This window comes from Neolamprologus brichardi, chromosome 11, assembly GCF_056152115.1.
Source record: "Neolamprologus brichardi isolate AB-2024 chromosome 11, ASM5615211v1, whole genome shotgun sequence".
Taxonomy (NCBI): Eukaryota; Metazoa; Chordata; class Actinopteri; order Cichliformes; family Cichlidae; genus Neolamprologus; species Neolamprologus brichardi.
Genome location: NC_142114.1, coordinates 17,686,890 through 17,702,114, shown reverse-complemented (window position 1 = coordinate 17,702,114; position 15,225 = coordinate 17,686,890). Strand labels below are relative to the sequence as shown.

General features: G+C 41.8%; 2 protein-coding genes across 2 annotated transcripts; one reads left to right on the top strand and one right to left on the bottom strand.

Moving 5' to 3' along the window:
- Positions 1-207: 207 nt before the first annotated feature.
- cox6b2 (cytochrome c oxidase subunit 6B2) lies at positions 208-3,231 on the bottom strand. Its single transcript, XM_006802919.1, has 4 exons — positions 3,131-3,231; positions 2,547-2,716; positions 920-1,020; positions 208-565 (listed from the first exon to the last, which is right to left on the bottom strand). The coding sequence occupies exons 2-4, from the start codon at positions 2,650-2,652 to the stop codon at positions 512-514; spliced, it is 261 nt and encodes an 86-aa protein (XP_006802982.1). The 5' UTR covers positions 2,653-2,716; positions 3,131-3,231; the 3' UTR covers positions 208-511.
- A 2,338-nt stretch (positions 3,232-5,569) lies between these two features.
- Positions 5,570-13,843, top strand: rasip1 (Ras interacting protein 1). Its single transcript, XM_006802920.3, has 16 exons — positions 5,570-5,829; positions 6,503-6,624; positions 6,870-7,321; positions 7,494-7,754; positions 7,864-8,105; positions 8,185-8,349; positions 8,848-9,052; positions 9,302-9,600; positions 9,710-9,871; positions 10,800-10,840; positions 11,119-11,273; positions 11,421-11,533; positions 12,304-12,598; positions 12,809-12,972; positions 13,060-13,201; positions 13,304-13,843. The coding sequence occupies exons 2-16, from the start codon at positions 6,503-6,505 to the stop codon at positions 13,480-13,482; spliced, it is 2,997 nt and encodes a 998-aa protein (XP_006802983.2). The 5' UTR covers positions 5,570-5,829; the 3' UTR covers positions 13,483-13,843.
- The last annotated feature ends 1,382 nt before the right edge of the window (positions 13,844-15,225 follow it).

The window sequence follows — 15,225 nt, the reverse complement described above, 5'->3', positions numbered from 1 at the left end:
TAAAGATTTAGAGCATTTTTGTTCATTAGTTATTGACTTCTGGGTTCACATTTTAGATATAATTACACTCTAAAAGGTAGTTGTAAGAGCACACTCAATTTATTCAGCTTACTGATTTTAAATGCTGAGAAAATAATAAAAAGAATATGAACTTTTTAGATAATAACATGATCGTTTTGAATTACAGATGGGAAAAAAAGAACTCAATTGATTTGTGAAATTGATTTATTTGCTCTCTGGTGACTCACAAGTCAATCCAAGACAGCAGAATACTGAACAACTTCCTGAAATAAAGCTGCACTGGTATTTATTAAATCAACCACACCAAAGACCAGTTTATAACAGAGGCAGGAAACACATGTTTAAGCTTTAAAACGGCGCTTGTTGTGCGTGTTTTTAGTTTGTAAGACCAGTGCTAATAATGAAAGGGTAACAGTTGTAAAGACATTTGTAGGCAGATGAAAGAGGTTGCAAGTAATAGTCCTGCAGCCACCTGTCATGACGGGTTAGTTCAGATCTTTCCAGGGAAACTTCCGTTTTCTATCTGGTCATCCCATTTAGAAACCTGCAGAAGACATTAAAGAAAACATGAGGCTTAAGTGTAACTTACGCCTACCAGCAGCATTCTTAGCCTTGGAAATGGTGATGAGACACAACAGTCTCACACAAGTTACATGTGATGTAGAAACTGTTTCAAAACATCAACTGCAAACAAGGTTTCCAGCTTTGACTGCAACACATGCAGCAGCGAGAACTTTGTGTCACAACGGTAAATGTGATGAAACGCAAAAGCCTAATGTGCTTAAAGAGCCCCAAACTCCTGTTTACTCCAGAACAGTCATTCGGGGAAAAAAAAGTGGAAGTACAGGGAAACAAACTGTGGCAGTCAGAGACATCTGCAGTTTCTTCTTAAACTTACCCAGCTCATAGGGCAGAGGCTCTTGTAAACCTTCTGGTACCACTCACATGGAGAAACTTCCTGGCCTTTGGCTGACAGAGCTTTGTTGCACCTGTGGAAGTCTGCAAGAACAAAAAGGGTACAGGGTTTACTTAAATGATAAAAGTCTTCTTGAAGACAAATAGTACCGGCATGAAGCAAAACTAAGAGCTCATTGTGAAAACAGGTTAAAGCTTTTCTGTTTACATAAAACATTTTAAAATGAACTGGTGTTTACATTTGCTGAAGTACCTAATATGAACACTGAATGCTTGGAGGAGGGGAATATGTCTTTTTTGTCCTTCTCAATGGCTTCTCTTCAGGATTTGTTTGATATGTTTCAACTTCCTGAATAACAATACCTATTGTCTGTCCAGTGCAGCAGCTGCTGTTATTGCACTGATTTTTATCTATTTTTTTTTTTTTATCTAACACATTTATCTGAAAAAAAGAGAAGAAACACAGAAAGATAACAGCCAGAAAACAGTCAGGTTAGAGTGTTAATATTAAGTAAAGTTTTGTTATGGTTTATTTACAAAAAGGTTTAAAGTCCCTATCTGAGAGCGAGTGAACTTTTAAAGAATGTTTGGCGGTCTTGTCACCAAGTCAAGTATCTTTTACTCAACATACTAGCTCTTCATTTAAAAAAAATCCTTTCAGGATTAATTTAAGTACTTAATCGCTAAGAAATTGGTTTTTACATATCAGTTAAAAAAAACATAGCAATCCAAGTATAACATATAGCATATCATTATACTTGGGATGGATTGTGTTACATTGTAACATTGGGCTTTATAATATATACTTTGAGGCTCATATAGGGAAGTTTGAAAATTATGCATGAATTAAGAGTACCAATTCCAGTCATCAGTCTCTCCCCCTCCATTTATTTATATTTTGCTTCCAAGGAGTCAGACTTTGTCATTTTTAAAGTTGTCTTGAGTAACAGTTCTGCAGCCTTTCTGAAGACCTTTCAAAGTTTCTTTTGACATTGGCTGTTTTTCGCTCATTATTAGTCCAGTCCTTGTACATGAACATTTCCAGAGGAATATTTTTTTGGTTTCTTTGTTTAGCCAACTAACACTGACCTATAAAAGCATTAAAAAGGTCAAGGGAGGGACCAGTGTTGCATCCACACATAACAACAACTCAGCAAAGAACCAATTTCAGATTGCATTTTTGGCACTTTGTTACTAGCACCAGTCACTGATTCCCATTTTTTAAGTTACATCTAAGAACCAGATCTTTTAAGTTTTCTGCTATTTTCTACAGCAAATGACCAGTATCATGTCCTTAAGAAAGGAAACATCAAGCAATGACCTGACAGATGCATCTGGACCGACTGTCAACAAGGGACATATGGGAGGAAAGAAAAGCGTATCTTTTTTTTTTTTACCTTAAATACTGTATTTCCATGTTTGTTTACATGTTCCAATGAACTGCTCACATTTCCCATTTCCATAGCACAAAGTAAATAAATAAAAAGTGTTTTTGCGCAGTACTAAAAATAGCCCCATACGCGCATCCGAAGTGCATGTCCTGTTGTGTTAAGACAGTTCTGGTCAGGTTAATGTATGATAATGTGTGATCACAGCACAGCAGTCCTCACCCAGGTAGTTTTGGAAGCAGTTTCGGGTCTGGTTGGTGTTTGGGAATCGGGCGTCAAACGGAGCCGTCTTGTAGTTCTTGATCTTATCTGACACGGCTTCGGCCATTTTTCTATCCTTCAGTCAGTGGGAGGTTTAAACGATGTTGAAACAGGGCACGGCCTAGGTTAGCCTGCAGGGGAAACAGGAATAAAAAGGTGTAAGACAAACGAGACATTTAACTAGTGTTAGCTATCACAGAGGGAACAACGTTAGTTAACCGAGCTACTAGACGTTTACAGTCTCATTGCTACTAATTCAGATACACACAAATTACATGTTTTGAGGATATAAATCTATTGTCATAAGCACACAGGTCGATATACAAATGAGCCCAGTCAACGTAATCAGACAAAATAACTCAGGCAATAGGTTATCGCTAGCCGTTAGCTCAAAGCTAACGAGTTAATCTGTGTGTATACGGCCGTAATTAACACGCAGCACTTAAACCGTTTTAAACGTCAAAGAAACGCTGGAAAGACACATTTAAAGGTTCAAAAAGTTAAGGTTAGAAGAACAGCATACTACGAAGTTATGAATAGCTAACCTTGGGACGCTTCTTCAACGTGTCCTCTCTAGAAAAAAATGTCCTTCCTCCCCGACGCGCAAGGCACGCTGGGATATCGCCGTAATCAAATCCGTCCTGTTTATTTACGACAGCGTTTAATCTTTAACAGTCACATATTTGTATAATAATTGTATTTATGTTTTTTCAGAGGTAAAAAGTTAACATACAGCGAAATAAGAAGTGTCAAGGGTCAAAGAAGAAGTTTATTATATATTTATTTATTTGCTTCCCCCCGTGTGACCTCCGGATTTGTTGCTGCTTGAGGGAAAGCGGTGGTTTTCATTCTGCGACATAATATTTCCAGATTTTGGATCAAAAGATGACCTCACCTTCTTGCCTTTAAGGCTGTTTGGTTCTAAGTCACTTAGACCTCAGATTAAATCAATGCCAGACCCCAGATATCCTTAAAAAAATCAGATACATTCCTGTGTTTCTGCTCTTAATTTGTACCAATATTTTTGCTGCCCCCTCCCAGAGTTTCCGACACTGTGACATGATAAACAGAAGAAAATGTGTAACCTATTAAGAGCAAATTTTTCAAAGCATAGCTTAACCCAGTATTATACTTTTATTTATTTTTTTTTTGGTGACGTCTTCTTCTTTTAATGTCTTGGTTGCTCTTAGATATCTTGCATATATAACCACTAAATACTTCACTACTTATATGTTGCTAGGGTTGGGCTCCCTTTGATTCAACAAGGTGCTGGAAAAATTCCTCAGAGAGTCTGGTCCACATCGTGATGACAGCATCACACAGATCCTGCAGATTTGTCAGCTTCACGTAGGTGATGTGAATCTCCTGTTCCACCACATCACAAAGGTGCTCTACTTGAGATCTGTTGACTGTGGAGGGCATCTGAGTACACTTGAACTCATTGCCATGTTCAAGAAGCCAGTTTGAGATGATTTGACCTTTGTGATGGTATGACCAAGGTGTGTTATCCTGCTTGAAGCACCCATCAGAAGGTGGGTAGACCTGGCGTCTTAATAGGATAGACATGGACATGGCGTTTAAATGATGATCAGTTGGTACTAAAAGGTCTAAAGTGTCCCAAGAAAACATCTGCCATATTGCAACAGCAGCAGCATGAACGATTGATACAAGGTGTTCTTTCATGTTGTTTACACCAAATTCTGACTTTACCATGAATGTCGGAGAAGAAATTGAGACTTATCAGACCAAACAATATTTTTCCAATCTTTTGTGTTCTAATTTTGTTGTAAACTGTAGCCTCAGTTTCCTGTTCTTATCTGACAGGAGTGGCACGTGTTGTGGTGATTTGTTGCTGTGGCTCTTCTGCTTCAAGGTTAACATGCTGTGCTTTCAGAGATGCTTTTCTGCATATCTTGGTTGAGACAGGGGGTTATTTTGAGTTACTAGTGCCTTCCTATCAGCTCAAAGCAGTCTGGCCATTTTCTTTTGACCTCTGACAAGAAGGCAGCAAAGGATGTTCACCCAGAGAGCTGCTGCTCACTGGATATTTTCTCTTTTTCTGGACCATTTTCTATAAACCCTAGAGATGGTTGTGTGGGAAAATCCCAGCAAATCAACACCTTCTGAAATATTAAAAATCACTTAACCCCCTTTTCACCTTTTCTTCCTCATTCCGATGCTCAGTTTGAACATCATCACCACATGCACTCACAAGCAGTTGGACAGGTGTGCCTAATGAAGTGACCGGTGAGCATTGGTAATACATTCAGTACTCCTCTGGTTCACAAACAATACAAAATTTTCATATCACTTCATTGGTAGTGACAATAACAGGAAATTTTAACATTTAATCATAAGTAATATATTATTTTCTCTTTTAGTCATTGTAAGAACTTGGAAATGGTGGAGGAGTCTTTGCAATGGGACAAACTTTAGTAGCCCTTTATGATGACTGTGACAGTGTCCTTTCTCTTTCCATCAACATCTTCCTGTTGAAGACCAGGTCAAAGATCACAGGTGTCTCGCTCTAGCTTCCTGTCTCACTGTGTGCATTTCCTTCATCCTCTTTTCAGTAAAACTTCAAACTTCCTTGCATTTTGTTGAGCACTGTGATAGTCTTTCTCATCATAAATCACGTCACAGTACCTGATTTAAATCAAAAATAGTCTTTTAAACCCATTAAGGCTTTTTCATATAATTTAGCTTTATTCTGTGACATTTTCATTTAACTCAGATGGGCAAAAAGATAGATATCGAGATTGTTTTGTGCAGAGTACAATACAGTATATTGTATTCCCAACAGGGTGCCAAACACCCATGTGTGTGTTTGTGTGTGTAAATTTACCGTTCTCTCACTTCTACCAATCTCTGCCTCTCTTTCTCACTCAGTCAGGATATAGGTGTTGTCCAAAGCAAAGGAAGGAAATTCTGTCACTTAGAACAATGGGTTGGTTTCTCTATCTATAGACCCAGAGCGCCCGAGAGCCAGAGAGAGGGAGGTAGCAGCCACTTAGAGTAAAAAACTAATGAAAAGGGGCATTTTCTTTAACAGAAGAAAAAAGAATTATTAGAATTAAAGATGCCTTTGTACATTTTTAAGGAGCCGAGGCCTTTAGAAAATGGATTTTCATCCTGAGGAGAAGGACGAGCGCACATTTTTTAGGGTACTTTGAGCTGCGCATTGGCATTTTGGTGGCAAAGGATAATCAAAACACACTATAAAAAGGATTTGAAGTAACTGTGGGTAAGTTTGTTCAAAACCAAATAATTTGAGTAATTTCTTTCTTGTAGTATTTAGAATTCTGTGAAAATATCCCAATGTGGTTTTCTAGGAGAGGAGGCCTTTCTGCCTAGAATACCAATAACAGATTTTAGGTGTGGACGCATGTCGAGAAATGGCGTGTCTGAGGGAACAACTTTAAAAAGGAACTCCTTTTCAACACAGTACTAGCCTTTATCTCAAAATTCTAATCGTAGCTAAAAGAAAACATGTTATCCTAAATTGTGATGGTAGGTTAAATAGAAGTGTTACAGAGAATTGGACAGGCAGTGACCTTTGGAGTGGGTTTTTCCCTGTCACTGCGACAGCTGGACCTGAGTCCTACAAAACACACTTCCTGTTTGAGGATAGGAAAACACACTGTGATTTTCAGGGGCTGTAGGGAGGGCTAATGTCTTTTCATTTGTTTTTACCATGTTGACAACCTGCTGTAGGTATCCTGTTGATATTTTTGAAGGTTGACATCATTCCATTGTTATATTGTTTATATCCTGGCACTGATGACACACAGCCTTTGGTATGGTGCGGAGAAACATTATTAAGGGAAACCTAATGTTTATATATCTTATAAACAGATGGGTTATTAAGTTGATTTTAGAGAGAATTGCCCTTTAATATCTGAATTCTTCTCGGTCAGATGGAGGGATCTGGCAGTCCTCGATTCAGAAAACTCCATTTCCCAGTGGGTTTGTGGATCAACTCCCCCAGGAAACACTTTGCAAAGCTTGGTGGTCGTTGGCCCAGCGCGCTCTCTGTCAAGTCGGTCTAAACTTCTTTAATTCGCTTTTTTTAAATTAATCTTTAGTTTTGTTCTAACTTGTGTCCTGCATGTAGAATTAGTTTGTGTATTGATCTTATCTTATCTCACTTCCACTGTCATTTGTGTTCATGTCTTCCATTTATTTTAGTCCTTGTTGTTTGTCAGTCATAACTCACAGCTGACTTGTCCCTTCCTTTCTGCTTCCTCTCTCCTCCATCTGTCTTCCCTCCTCTGTTGTTTCCAGGTCGACTACCAGCTCTGACGCAGCCTCTCTCTACGAGGCCCCCTCTGCTCCTTCCTCTTCCCTTTCTAACTCCACCCCCTCGCTGGCTTCCCCTACCCCATCCCCATCTCCTTCCCCGGCCTTCCTCAGGCCGCGGCCTGCTGCACCCCAGTCCCGTGCTAAGCGCCTTTCCCATCTCTTCTTACGGGGGCGTTCCAACAGTGACCGGGACCGGGCAGTGGGAGAGAAGGAGAGAGAAGTTTGGGCTCATTCGGCAGCCCCCTCCTCCCACCACTACTTGCCCCCTGCTTCTTCCTCTGCCCCAGGCCTGATCAAAATCTATGGAGATGCACTCTCCAGTGGAGCCAATTATCGCTCCCTGCTGGCCAACATACACTCCACAGCCAGGCAACTCATTGCCCAGGTCATCACGCGCTACACTGAAAGAGAGCGGGAGGAGACAGATGACGCAGGTATGAAAGGGAAATTTTGGCTCATTTGGACCTCTGCTGCGATCCATGACTGAGAATTGTTTGCTTAAAAAAATTTACCAATTGGGAATGACTTTATATAAACATAAATAGCAGTGTTATGGAAAAATAATTACCCTCCCCCTTATTCCCCCTTTCCTCCATTACTTTCTAGTTCTCCAGAAACACAGCCCCGAAGACTTCCTATTGTGTGATGTCATTGGAAAGCCCATCCAGCAGCCAGATGGAGCTATCAAATGGGAGACAGAGTGCCGGAGAAGCGTTGCCCCGTGGGAATGTCCTTTGTTGTTAGTGGACATGTGGCGGCCTAAGGATGGATTTGAGCGGCGCTTTGAAATCCAAAGGAAGGAAGACTATGAGAGAGAAGAGTTAGAGAGGGAGAAGGAGCGTGAGAGGGAGGGAGAGAACTACCAAGGTACGTATGAGATGCAGCAGATAGGTACAGTGGCAAGAAAAGAAAAATTTGGCCATTTATGCACAGCACAGGGCAAAGCTGATTGATACTTGGGTTGTCTGGGCAACAGGTGTGCGCTGGCGGCGGAGCAGGATGTCATCAGGTGGCGGAGCGGAGGAGGGCGAACGGGGTCACCGTGGAAGGAACACAGAGCTGAGGAGGAGCATCAGCGACATGAACCTCAGTCTGCGACGTCGCCAAGGCAATCACGTCAGCAACGACCCCCGCGGTTCTGGAAACCGGCCTAACAACAGCGGAGGGGTGCATGACAGGAAGAACATTGTGAGCATGATCAACCCACAGCCAGGAGAGGTAAAGAGAAGGCTGCAGTAAGTAGAAGCTGAACTGACCACACGTTCGGTCTTCTAACCATCATAAACCATTTCTGCAGATCAGGGCGTCGAAAGCTGAAGGAAAGGTTGGATGGACAAACCAGCCGGCAGAGGATGAGAAGGATTATTCCAGCTGTGACCTGGAAGTGATGTCACAAAGTCTGATCCTTCCACCTACAGACCGGCCTTACTTCCTGTTGCTACAGGGTTACGATCAGAGCAAGGCAAGACATGCTGACAGATGGTATCGCCCATACAAATTCTCACAAACAACACCCACGCACACGTAGATTATGTAAACACATAAACACACATAAACAGCAACGTACTCGTTGACATGCGCTCTCATGTGCGCAGCTGTGCACACGCGTGCACACACCCTGTGCATTACATCATACCTGCATGTCTGTAATCGCCACATACCATCAGGGTTTCCATCCCTCTACACGCTTCTCCCATTCACCACCCAGCACAAAACAGCCTCTGAGCAGCACAATGCCAGAAAATGTATCCATCAAATGCACAAAACCCCCCTGTGTACATCACTTCATCTCACACAATGACCTCACACAGGTCTCTATTGTAACAAACTGTGACACACTTCATTCCTTATCGACTGCCTTCTGTTTGGCTTAACATCTGATAGAAGATTGATATAAACCATAACACTTAAAAGATAACAGACCTCCCTGACTCACTGATCCACTGTGTGTTTTGTGTAGGATTTTGTTTTGTACATCATGTCGGGACATATGCATGTGTTTGGAAGGAAACCTACAATAAGGGAGAGAGAGAAGGATAGAGAGAGAGAGAGGAAGGGGAAGAGGCCGCTGAAGGTGGACACGTTCCTGTCTGCTCCTGACCTTTTGGCTAGACACTTACTAGTCCGGAGAGACTCCGCTGTTCCAGAGACACCCACTGGACAAGGTACACCGGCACAGATCATCGTTAGAGTCTTGCTGCACTCTCTTGCAGAAAATACAAAACTAGAGAAGGTAGATTGTTCATCCAAAGTAAGACATAATCATTGTTTTCAATGTTATTCCCGTTAAAAGAGGATTCTTCCTCTCCATTTTTGTCAAATGCTAGTTCACAGGGAATAATTTACCTTGACATGACTGTCATAAACTGGTGGGTAAATTTAAACTCAATAATATTTTATGAATTTTATCCCAGCCCTGATGCGACCTTTCAGAGGAGGTGCAGTTACACACAATGGAGTGGCCCTTTACAGGGAGACGGTCCTAAAGCCGGGCGATGTGATTGGTCTGGGGAACCACTTTCTTTTCTTGTATCGTGACCCTCGTGTGACTCCGCCTCCGCCGCTGGCACTGACCTTGCCATGGCAGACTGATGCCTCCACCACCTGCTGCCCTTCAGGGTTAGTGGACAGACAGGAAGCTCTGAGGCAGTACCTGGGCTCCACTGAGGCGGTGTTGAAATTCCATTCTCGTCACGCTGATTCCTTGTTACAGGTAAGAAGGGAAAATAGCAGACTTCTTATAGTCTGACTGTAGTTATCTAGTCGAAATAAACTAGCTTTTATTTATACATATATGTGTTGATCCTTTACTTTTCTCATAGGAGATCATCTCCAGAAATTCCTCTCCAGACTCTGGAGGCGGGCCTTTAGCTCCTGCTTATCTCCTGTCAATCATGATAGATCACGCCTCCAAACACCTGGACCCTGCTCTCCTACCACAGATATTGCTTAAGTCAGCCAATCTAATAAAAGAAATTGTGTGGGTAAGTAACACAAACAAACAAAAACAATAGCTTGATGTCACATTTGGTATTGTTACTTGTTCACATCTTGTTTTTGCAATCCTCAATTTAGCATTTGCTGGTCATAAACCAAAGTATTGGACAAAATTAAAACTTTAAATGGCATTACATAAAAAGTCAGGAGATGGGTGTCAAAATATGTCACTAAAACACAACAATCTCAGCCTCCCAGTGAAAAGAAGGTGCGAGCTGATTCATGTTGGTGTATTCTTTTATATCCGTTGCCCACTGAAATAAATTACTTATTACTATTTCAAACCTACTTTGCGCACCTGAATTCAATTTATCTTTCCAGTCTTTCCATTTTCCATCTTACTGTCAATAAAAGATTCAAAGGATCAGCAAATTCAGAAGGATTCATCCTCTGGGGACCATGAGTCTCTAGACCAAAGCTCAAGGCCATCAATTCACCAGCTGTTAAGATAACTTGGACAAAATTAATGGACCAACTGGGAGACATTGCTTTCCAAAGAGTCATGCTGCTTGTGTAATTAAAAAAATACAACATATATAATCATATCTGTGACGTGTGAATTAATAATATGTTGGAGGAAGTCAGAGAATGGCTCATCTATGGAACAAATGTCCTGTTAAGTTTTTTATATTTAATGACAGTATGGTCGTGACCACACTTAAACAAGTCTGGCAGATAAACCTCAGGTAGGCAGATTGAGAATGCCACATTAAGTCAGACAGAAAAACCAGCAGACAGACATATGCCCTTCATTGTGGCCTACTGGCTTGTGAGCAGGAGTGAGGATGGGCTGATGTCACTTCCCTCCCGCTGGAAAATCTGCTGTAACTGTCCAGGCTGCAGGGCTAGACTCCACTCCCCCTCCTCCACCCCCACACTAAGTCTCGTCTCTTCTGTTTCCAACTATCTTTGCAGGATAACATTAAGGAATTTGGGGATAAGCATCCCACGCAAAAGTAAGAATATTTATGTTCTACGTAATGTTTCCTCTGTTTAGAGATCTCCAGCTGAGTGATTCATGATACATTTGTGCCTGTGCTGTTATGTCTTTGGTAAATTTTTGTGGTATGATGGAAGCATTGTCTCGAATATAGCTAGATAATAATAACTCAGTCTATTTTTACTTCAGTATGGAGCGTTTTGCTTTTAGTGCACAAACACAAACCTGACAGGGGAATGTTCACAATACTTGATAGCAAACATAACTTTGGAATTACTTAAATGTGTTGTCCAGTTCAACAGAGCAAGAAGGAGAGATAAGCACGCCAAACGTCCAGAAACTGTCATCTGACCTTCGACCTCTCATGTTCTGGATGTCAAATGCCACGGAGCTCCTCAACTTTTTCCAGGTTAAAGTAGAAGTGATGGAGAAAGAGTGGGAGTTTGAAGGTGAGAATAACTGGAAAACAACAGAAGGGGGAAAAAACCTTTAGAAGATCAAAAGTATAAGCTGGCACAGGAATTTGGCAAAGCTAAACAGAGAAATCAAAGCTGACACTGAGCCTGGAATTGATCATAATGATTGTTTCTTTGAAGCCCCTGGGGATCCAGTTTTGACAGCTGATATGGACACCTGCTCAGAAGCTCTGGCACAGCTGGATGATGTCATTATGCACACCTTCCAGCAGTGTGTGTATCACCTTACCAAGGTAAAGTGGAAAAAAAGCCAGATACAGCGGTCCACATACAAATCAACGTTACCATTTTATGTGTAATGTTGCATGCCCTTTTAAACGGTAACTCCGGATAGCCACTTCTATTTAACCTGACCGAGAGACAGCACAAATTACTTTCTTAAGACATAAAAACTGTTCCTTTCTGGAACAAGCTCACCACCACCCACAATTGATTTTAATTTTCTCCAGCTGCATGCAGCTCCTCCAGTTCCTTTGTGCATTGCATTCTGAGACCATACTTAGGATGTACTCATTTGTGAATTCGTACTTTTTTGGCTTTGTGTGGAAAACCTGTATTGAATTGGAACATACTGACATGGAAATAGCAATGCTAGAGGATAACATGTCCAGAAAGCCGATGCAAGCATGTTGATCGTGTAATTTTTAGCATGTTAGTCATCTTCGGTAAGAGTCCCAGCATGATCCAATCTACGATTTAGCACAAAGTGAAAGTGAGTTTAACAGAAGTGTCATTAGTGTTGTATAACTGTGCATTTGCTTATGAGCACAAGATTAAAAGCTTAACCTGATGATGGCGCTAGAGGAAAAGTCACCAAGGTCAGAGATCTGGACCTGTACAAAATATTGTGATAGCCATCACTTCGAGTGTTGCTACAAATCATCTTATTCCACTTAATTCATTCCAGTTTATACTGTCCATTCAACATCCATCGTTTCCGGATTTTTATAATATTTTTAATATGAAAATGAACTTACTTTTTTTTCTCTTTCTGTCCACAAAGACACTGTACTCCCTTCTTCCAGCCCTTCTGGACACCAACCCATTTTCCAGCGAGGAGAAGGAGAAAGAGAAGGATGGAGCTCAGGCTGCAGAGGGAGAAGAGAAAAGAGGAGGAGAAGAAGAGGTAGATGATGTGTCCACCTTGCCGCCCAAGGTTGCTGGACTTGTGGAAGTGTATCGCTGTTCCCTGATGCTGTCACGGGAGGCATGTCTTTCCCCGCCGCTCACCTCGCAAACCTTCGGCTACCTCTTCTTCTTCACCAATACCTCCTTGCTCAATACTTTGCTGGAGAGAGGTGAGAAGGCACGGGGCAAAGAAATCCTGTGTGGTTAATTCAGCAATAAATACGGTATCACTTTGTAAAAACTGAAGCTAGAGATGATAAAAGTGACCTTTTGGATAAAAGGAAGACTCGCTGCTTTACTCCTTCTGATAAAACAAACAAAATTAGCTTTTTTCAAATGTTTTTTCTGTTTTCTCCAACATCCTCTCCCCCTCTTTTCAGACGGACTGTTTTCATGGTCCAGAGCAGTACAGATCCGAACAAACTTAGACCTGGTTCTGGACTGGCTACAGGGGGCAGGATTAGGAGACATCGCCTCAGAGTTTATGAAGAAACTGTCAGTCACAGTCAACTTCCTGTGTATTCCCAAGACTCGACTCATCCAGGTAACACAGCTGCATGTGCAACATGCCCTTTGAGCCCTCTCCTAGAATGCCATCTAACATCTCCTCCATTAACTTCTTATCTCCAAGTCATCCTGGGCCAGTCTACAGGAAGAACATGCTTTGTTAAGTCCTTCTCAGTTGCACCACCTGCTCACCCATTACAAGCTGGGACCCAGCAGAGCTCCACCGGCATCCTGGGCCCCTCCGCCAGGCACTGAACTCAGTGGAGGTAATAAATCAAAAAGGTTTATGATTGAACATTTAATAACTATAATGAATAGTGGCATTATATGTCAAGCAAACTGTTTCTCAACCTTTTCTCATTTTTCAGACATCTTTGAGAGCTTTTTGGACCATCCTCCTCTTATCCTGCCAAATGAGACACCACGCCTTGACCTCTCCCAGCCAATCCCAAGCCCTGAGCTACAAAAAGAAGTTACACGTCTCCGCACCTTCTTGTGGGGACTCGACCAGGATGAGCTCCCAGCCAATCAGAGGACTCGGCTCTGAGGAAGCCCATATATGTCTCTGTATTAATATCTCATAGAAGTAAAAAAAAAGGATATCACCAAAAACATCAAACTGGACACCAGAAAATAATGCAAACTGGACGTGCTTTCTGTATTTTTATTGGCTGGTTGTTGGTTTTCCTCACACCTTCATATCATCTCATTTATTCACTTAGATATTGTCTAGCTAAATAAATGTACTAGCTCTGGCATGCCTTTATAGGATTTGTTTGAAAGCAAGGAGTAAAACCCCATGTCTGTTAGGTAACATAGTGTTGTGCTTTACATGGCTGTTTTCCTTGGCTTCTGTGTATGTTTTCAAACTACTTGTTTTTAATAAAATGCTGAATTCTAGCCTAAAAGACTTACAGTTTCCGCATGGTCTTTGACAAGCTTGTTTCCCACAGCGGGGCCCCTGGGGCTTGGCACACACCTTTGCTTCTACACCAAAGAAACATTCCACAAGGTGGCGATGCAGGACTCACTCCACTTGTAGGTTAACCGATGAGTCTGCAGGTAGAACTGCCTGACTAAGGAGGTGACCGTACAACTGCATTATCGACTGATCCAAAGCACATTCTCATTTCCTGTAATAATGGCATCATTTTACGCAGGGGTCATGACTCAGCGAGCAAATGAGACTGTGATCATCGCACACAAAGGTTACCTTTACCAAGGTAAGCTGTTGTAAAGGCCAAAGCTGGTTACTTAAAAGCAGGAGTGAGTTTTCACTCCTGGTGTGTAGGGTTTCCTTTTTCATTAATGTGGTGCGATCCCCCTGGGTCCCTGAAGAAAAAGTCCAGCTCATTAAGCATAAAACAGCAAGACGTTCTCATGAGTAGACAGCAGACAGGTGATATCATCATTGAGAGTGAGTAACTTGAAAGTGCGTCTGTTCCAGTTTGGCAATATCCAGTCAATTTAACTGCGGGGTCAGCCAAACGTCTTTAGAAAACAGTTCCCAACTTTCTTTGTTTTGAGAATGAAGCTCTGTGACGTCTCAGAGAAAGTTATCATGCTCCTCCTTTGGCGTCCATCCAAACGGCTTCCTTTCTTCCGGTCAGCTTCTCAGATGAGTTCCTTTACGGTAAAAAGCCAAAGAATTTCCAAAAACACATCAGTCCCGTGGGAGACTCCTGCTTACATCATTACTGTTGCCACTGGTTCTGTCCCCCCGCTTTCTTACTGTGCCGACACTGAAAAACATGCCACTGAAAAAGACCAGTTATAGAATATGAATCATGAGGAGAGGCCCCCTGTGGTTAAATTCATCAATTAGGTGATTGTAATCACTCTCATTTGAAATTCAATGTGGCGTATGAGTGAGAGTGAGACTGCGTTGTGTGCTAATTTAAACTTTCCAGTAATGCCATACAGATGTAGTTTGTAGCTTTATAATTAAACACAGATGGAAGACAGACTGGTATAGGTCCGTGCTCATTGTGTGATAATACAGTAGTCTGTGATACAATGCGGTGACCAGTGTCTGAGTACTATCACTAACAAGTGAGGTTTTGTAAGGATGTGACACACACAAGGTTTTCTGTGATCTCAATCACTAACAAACTGTGCACGTCAGCCCCACTTTCTCCCAGAATTGCGTAGTCACACAGAGACACACAACTCTTTTCTTTTTATTCTCTCTGACACACACACAAGGACTAAGTACACTTCTTTACCCAGGTGCACAGCCCCACACCTGTTGTTGCAGCTCTCTGTAATTAGCCCAACACAATTATCATTG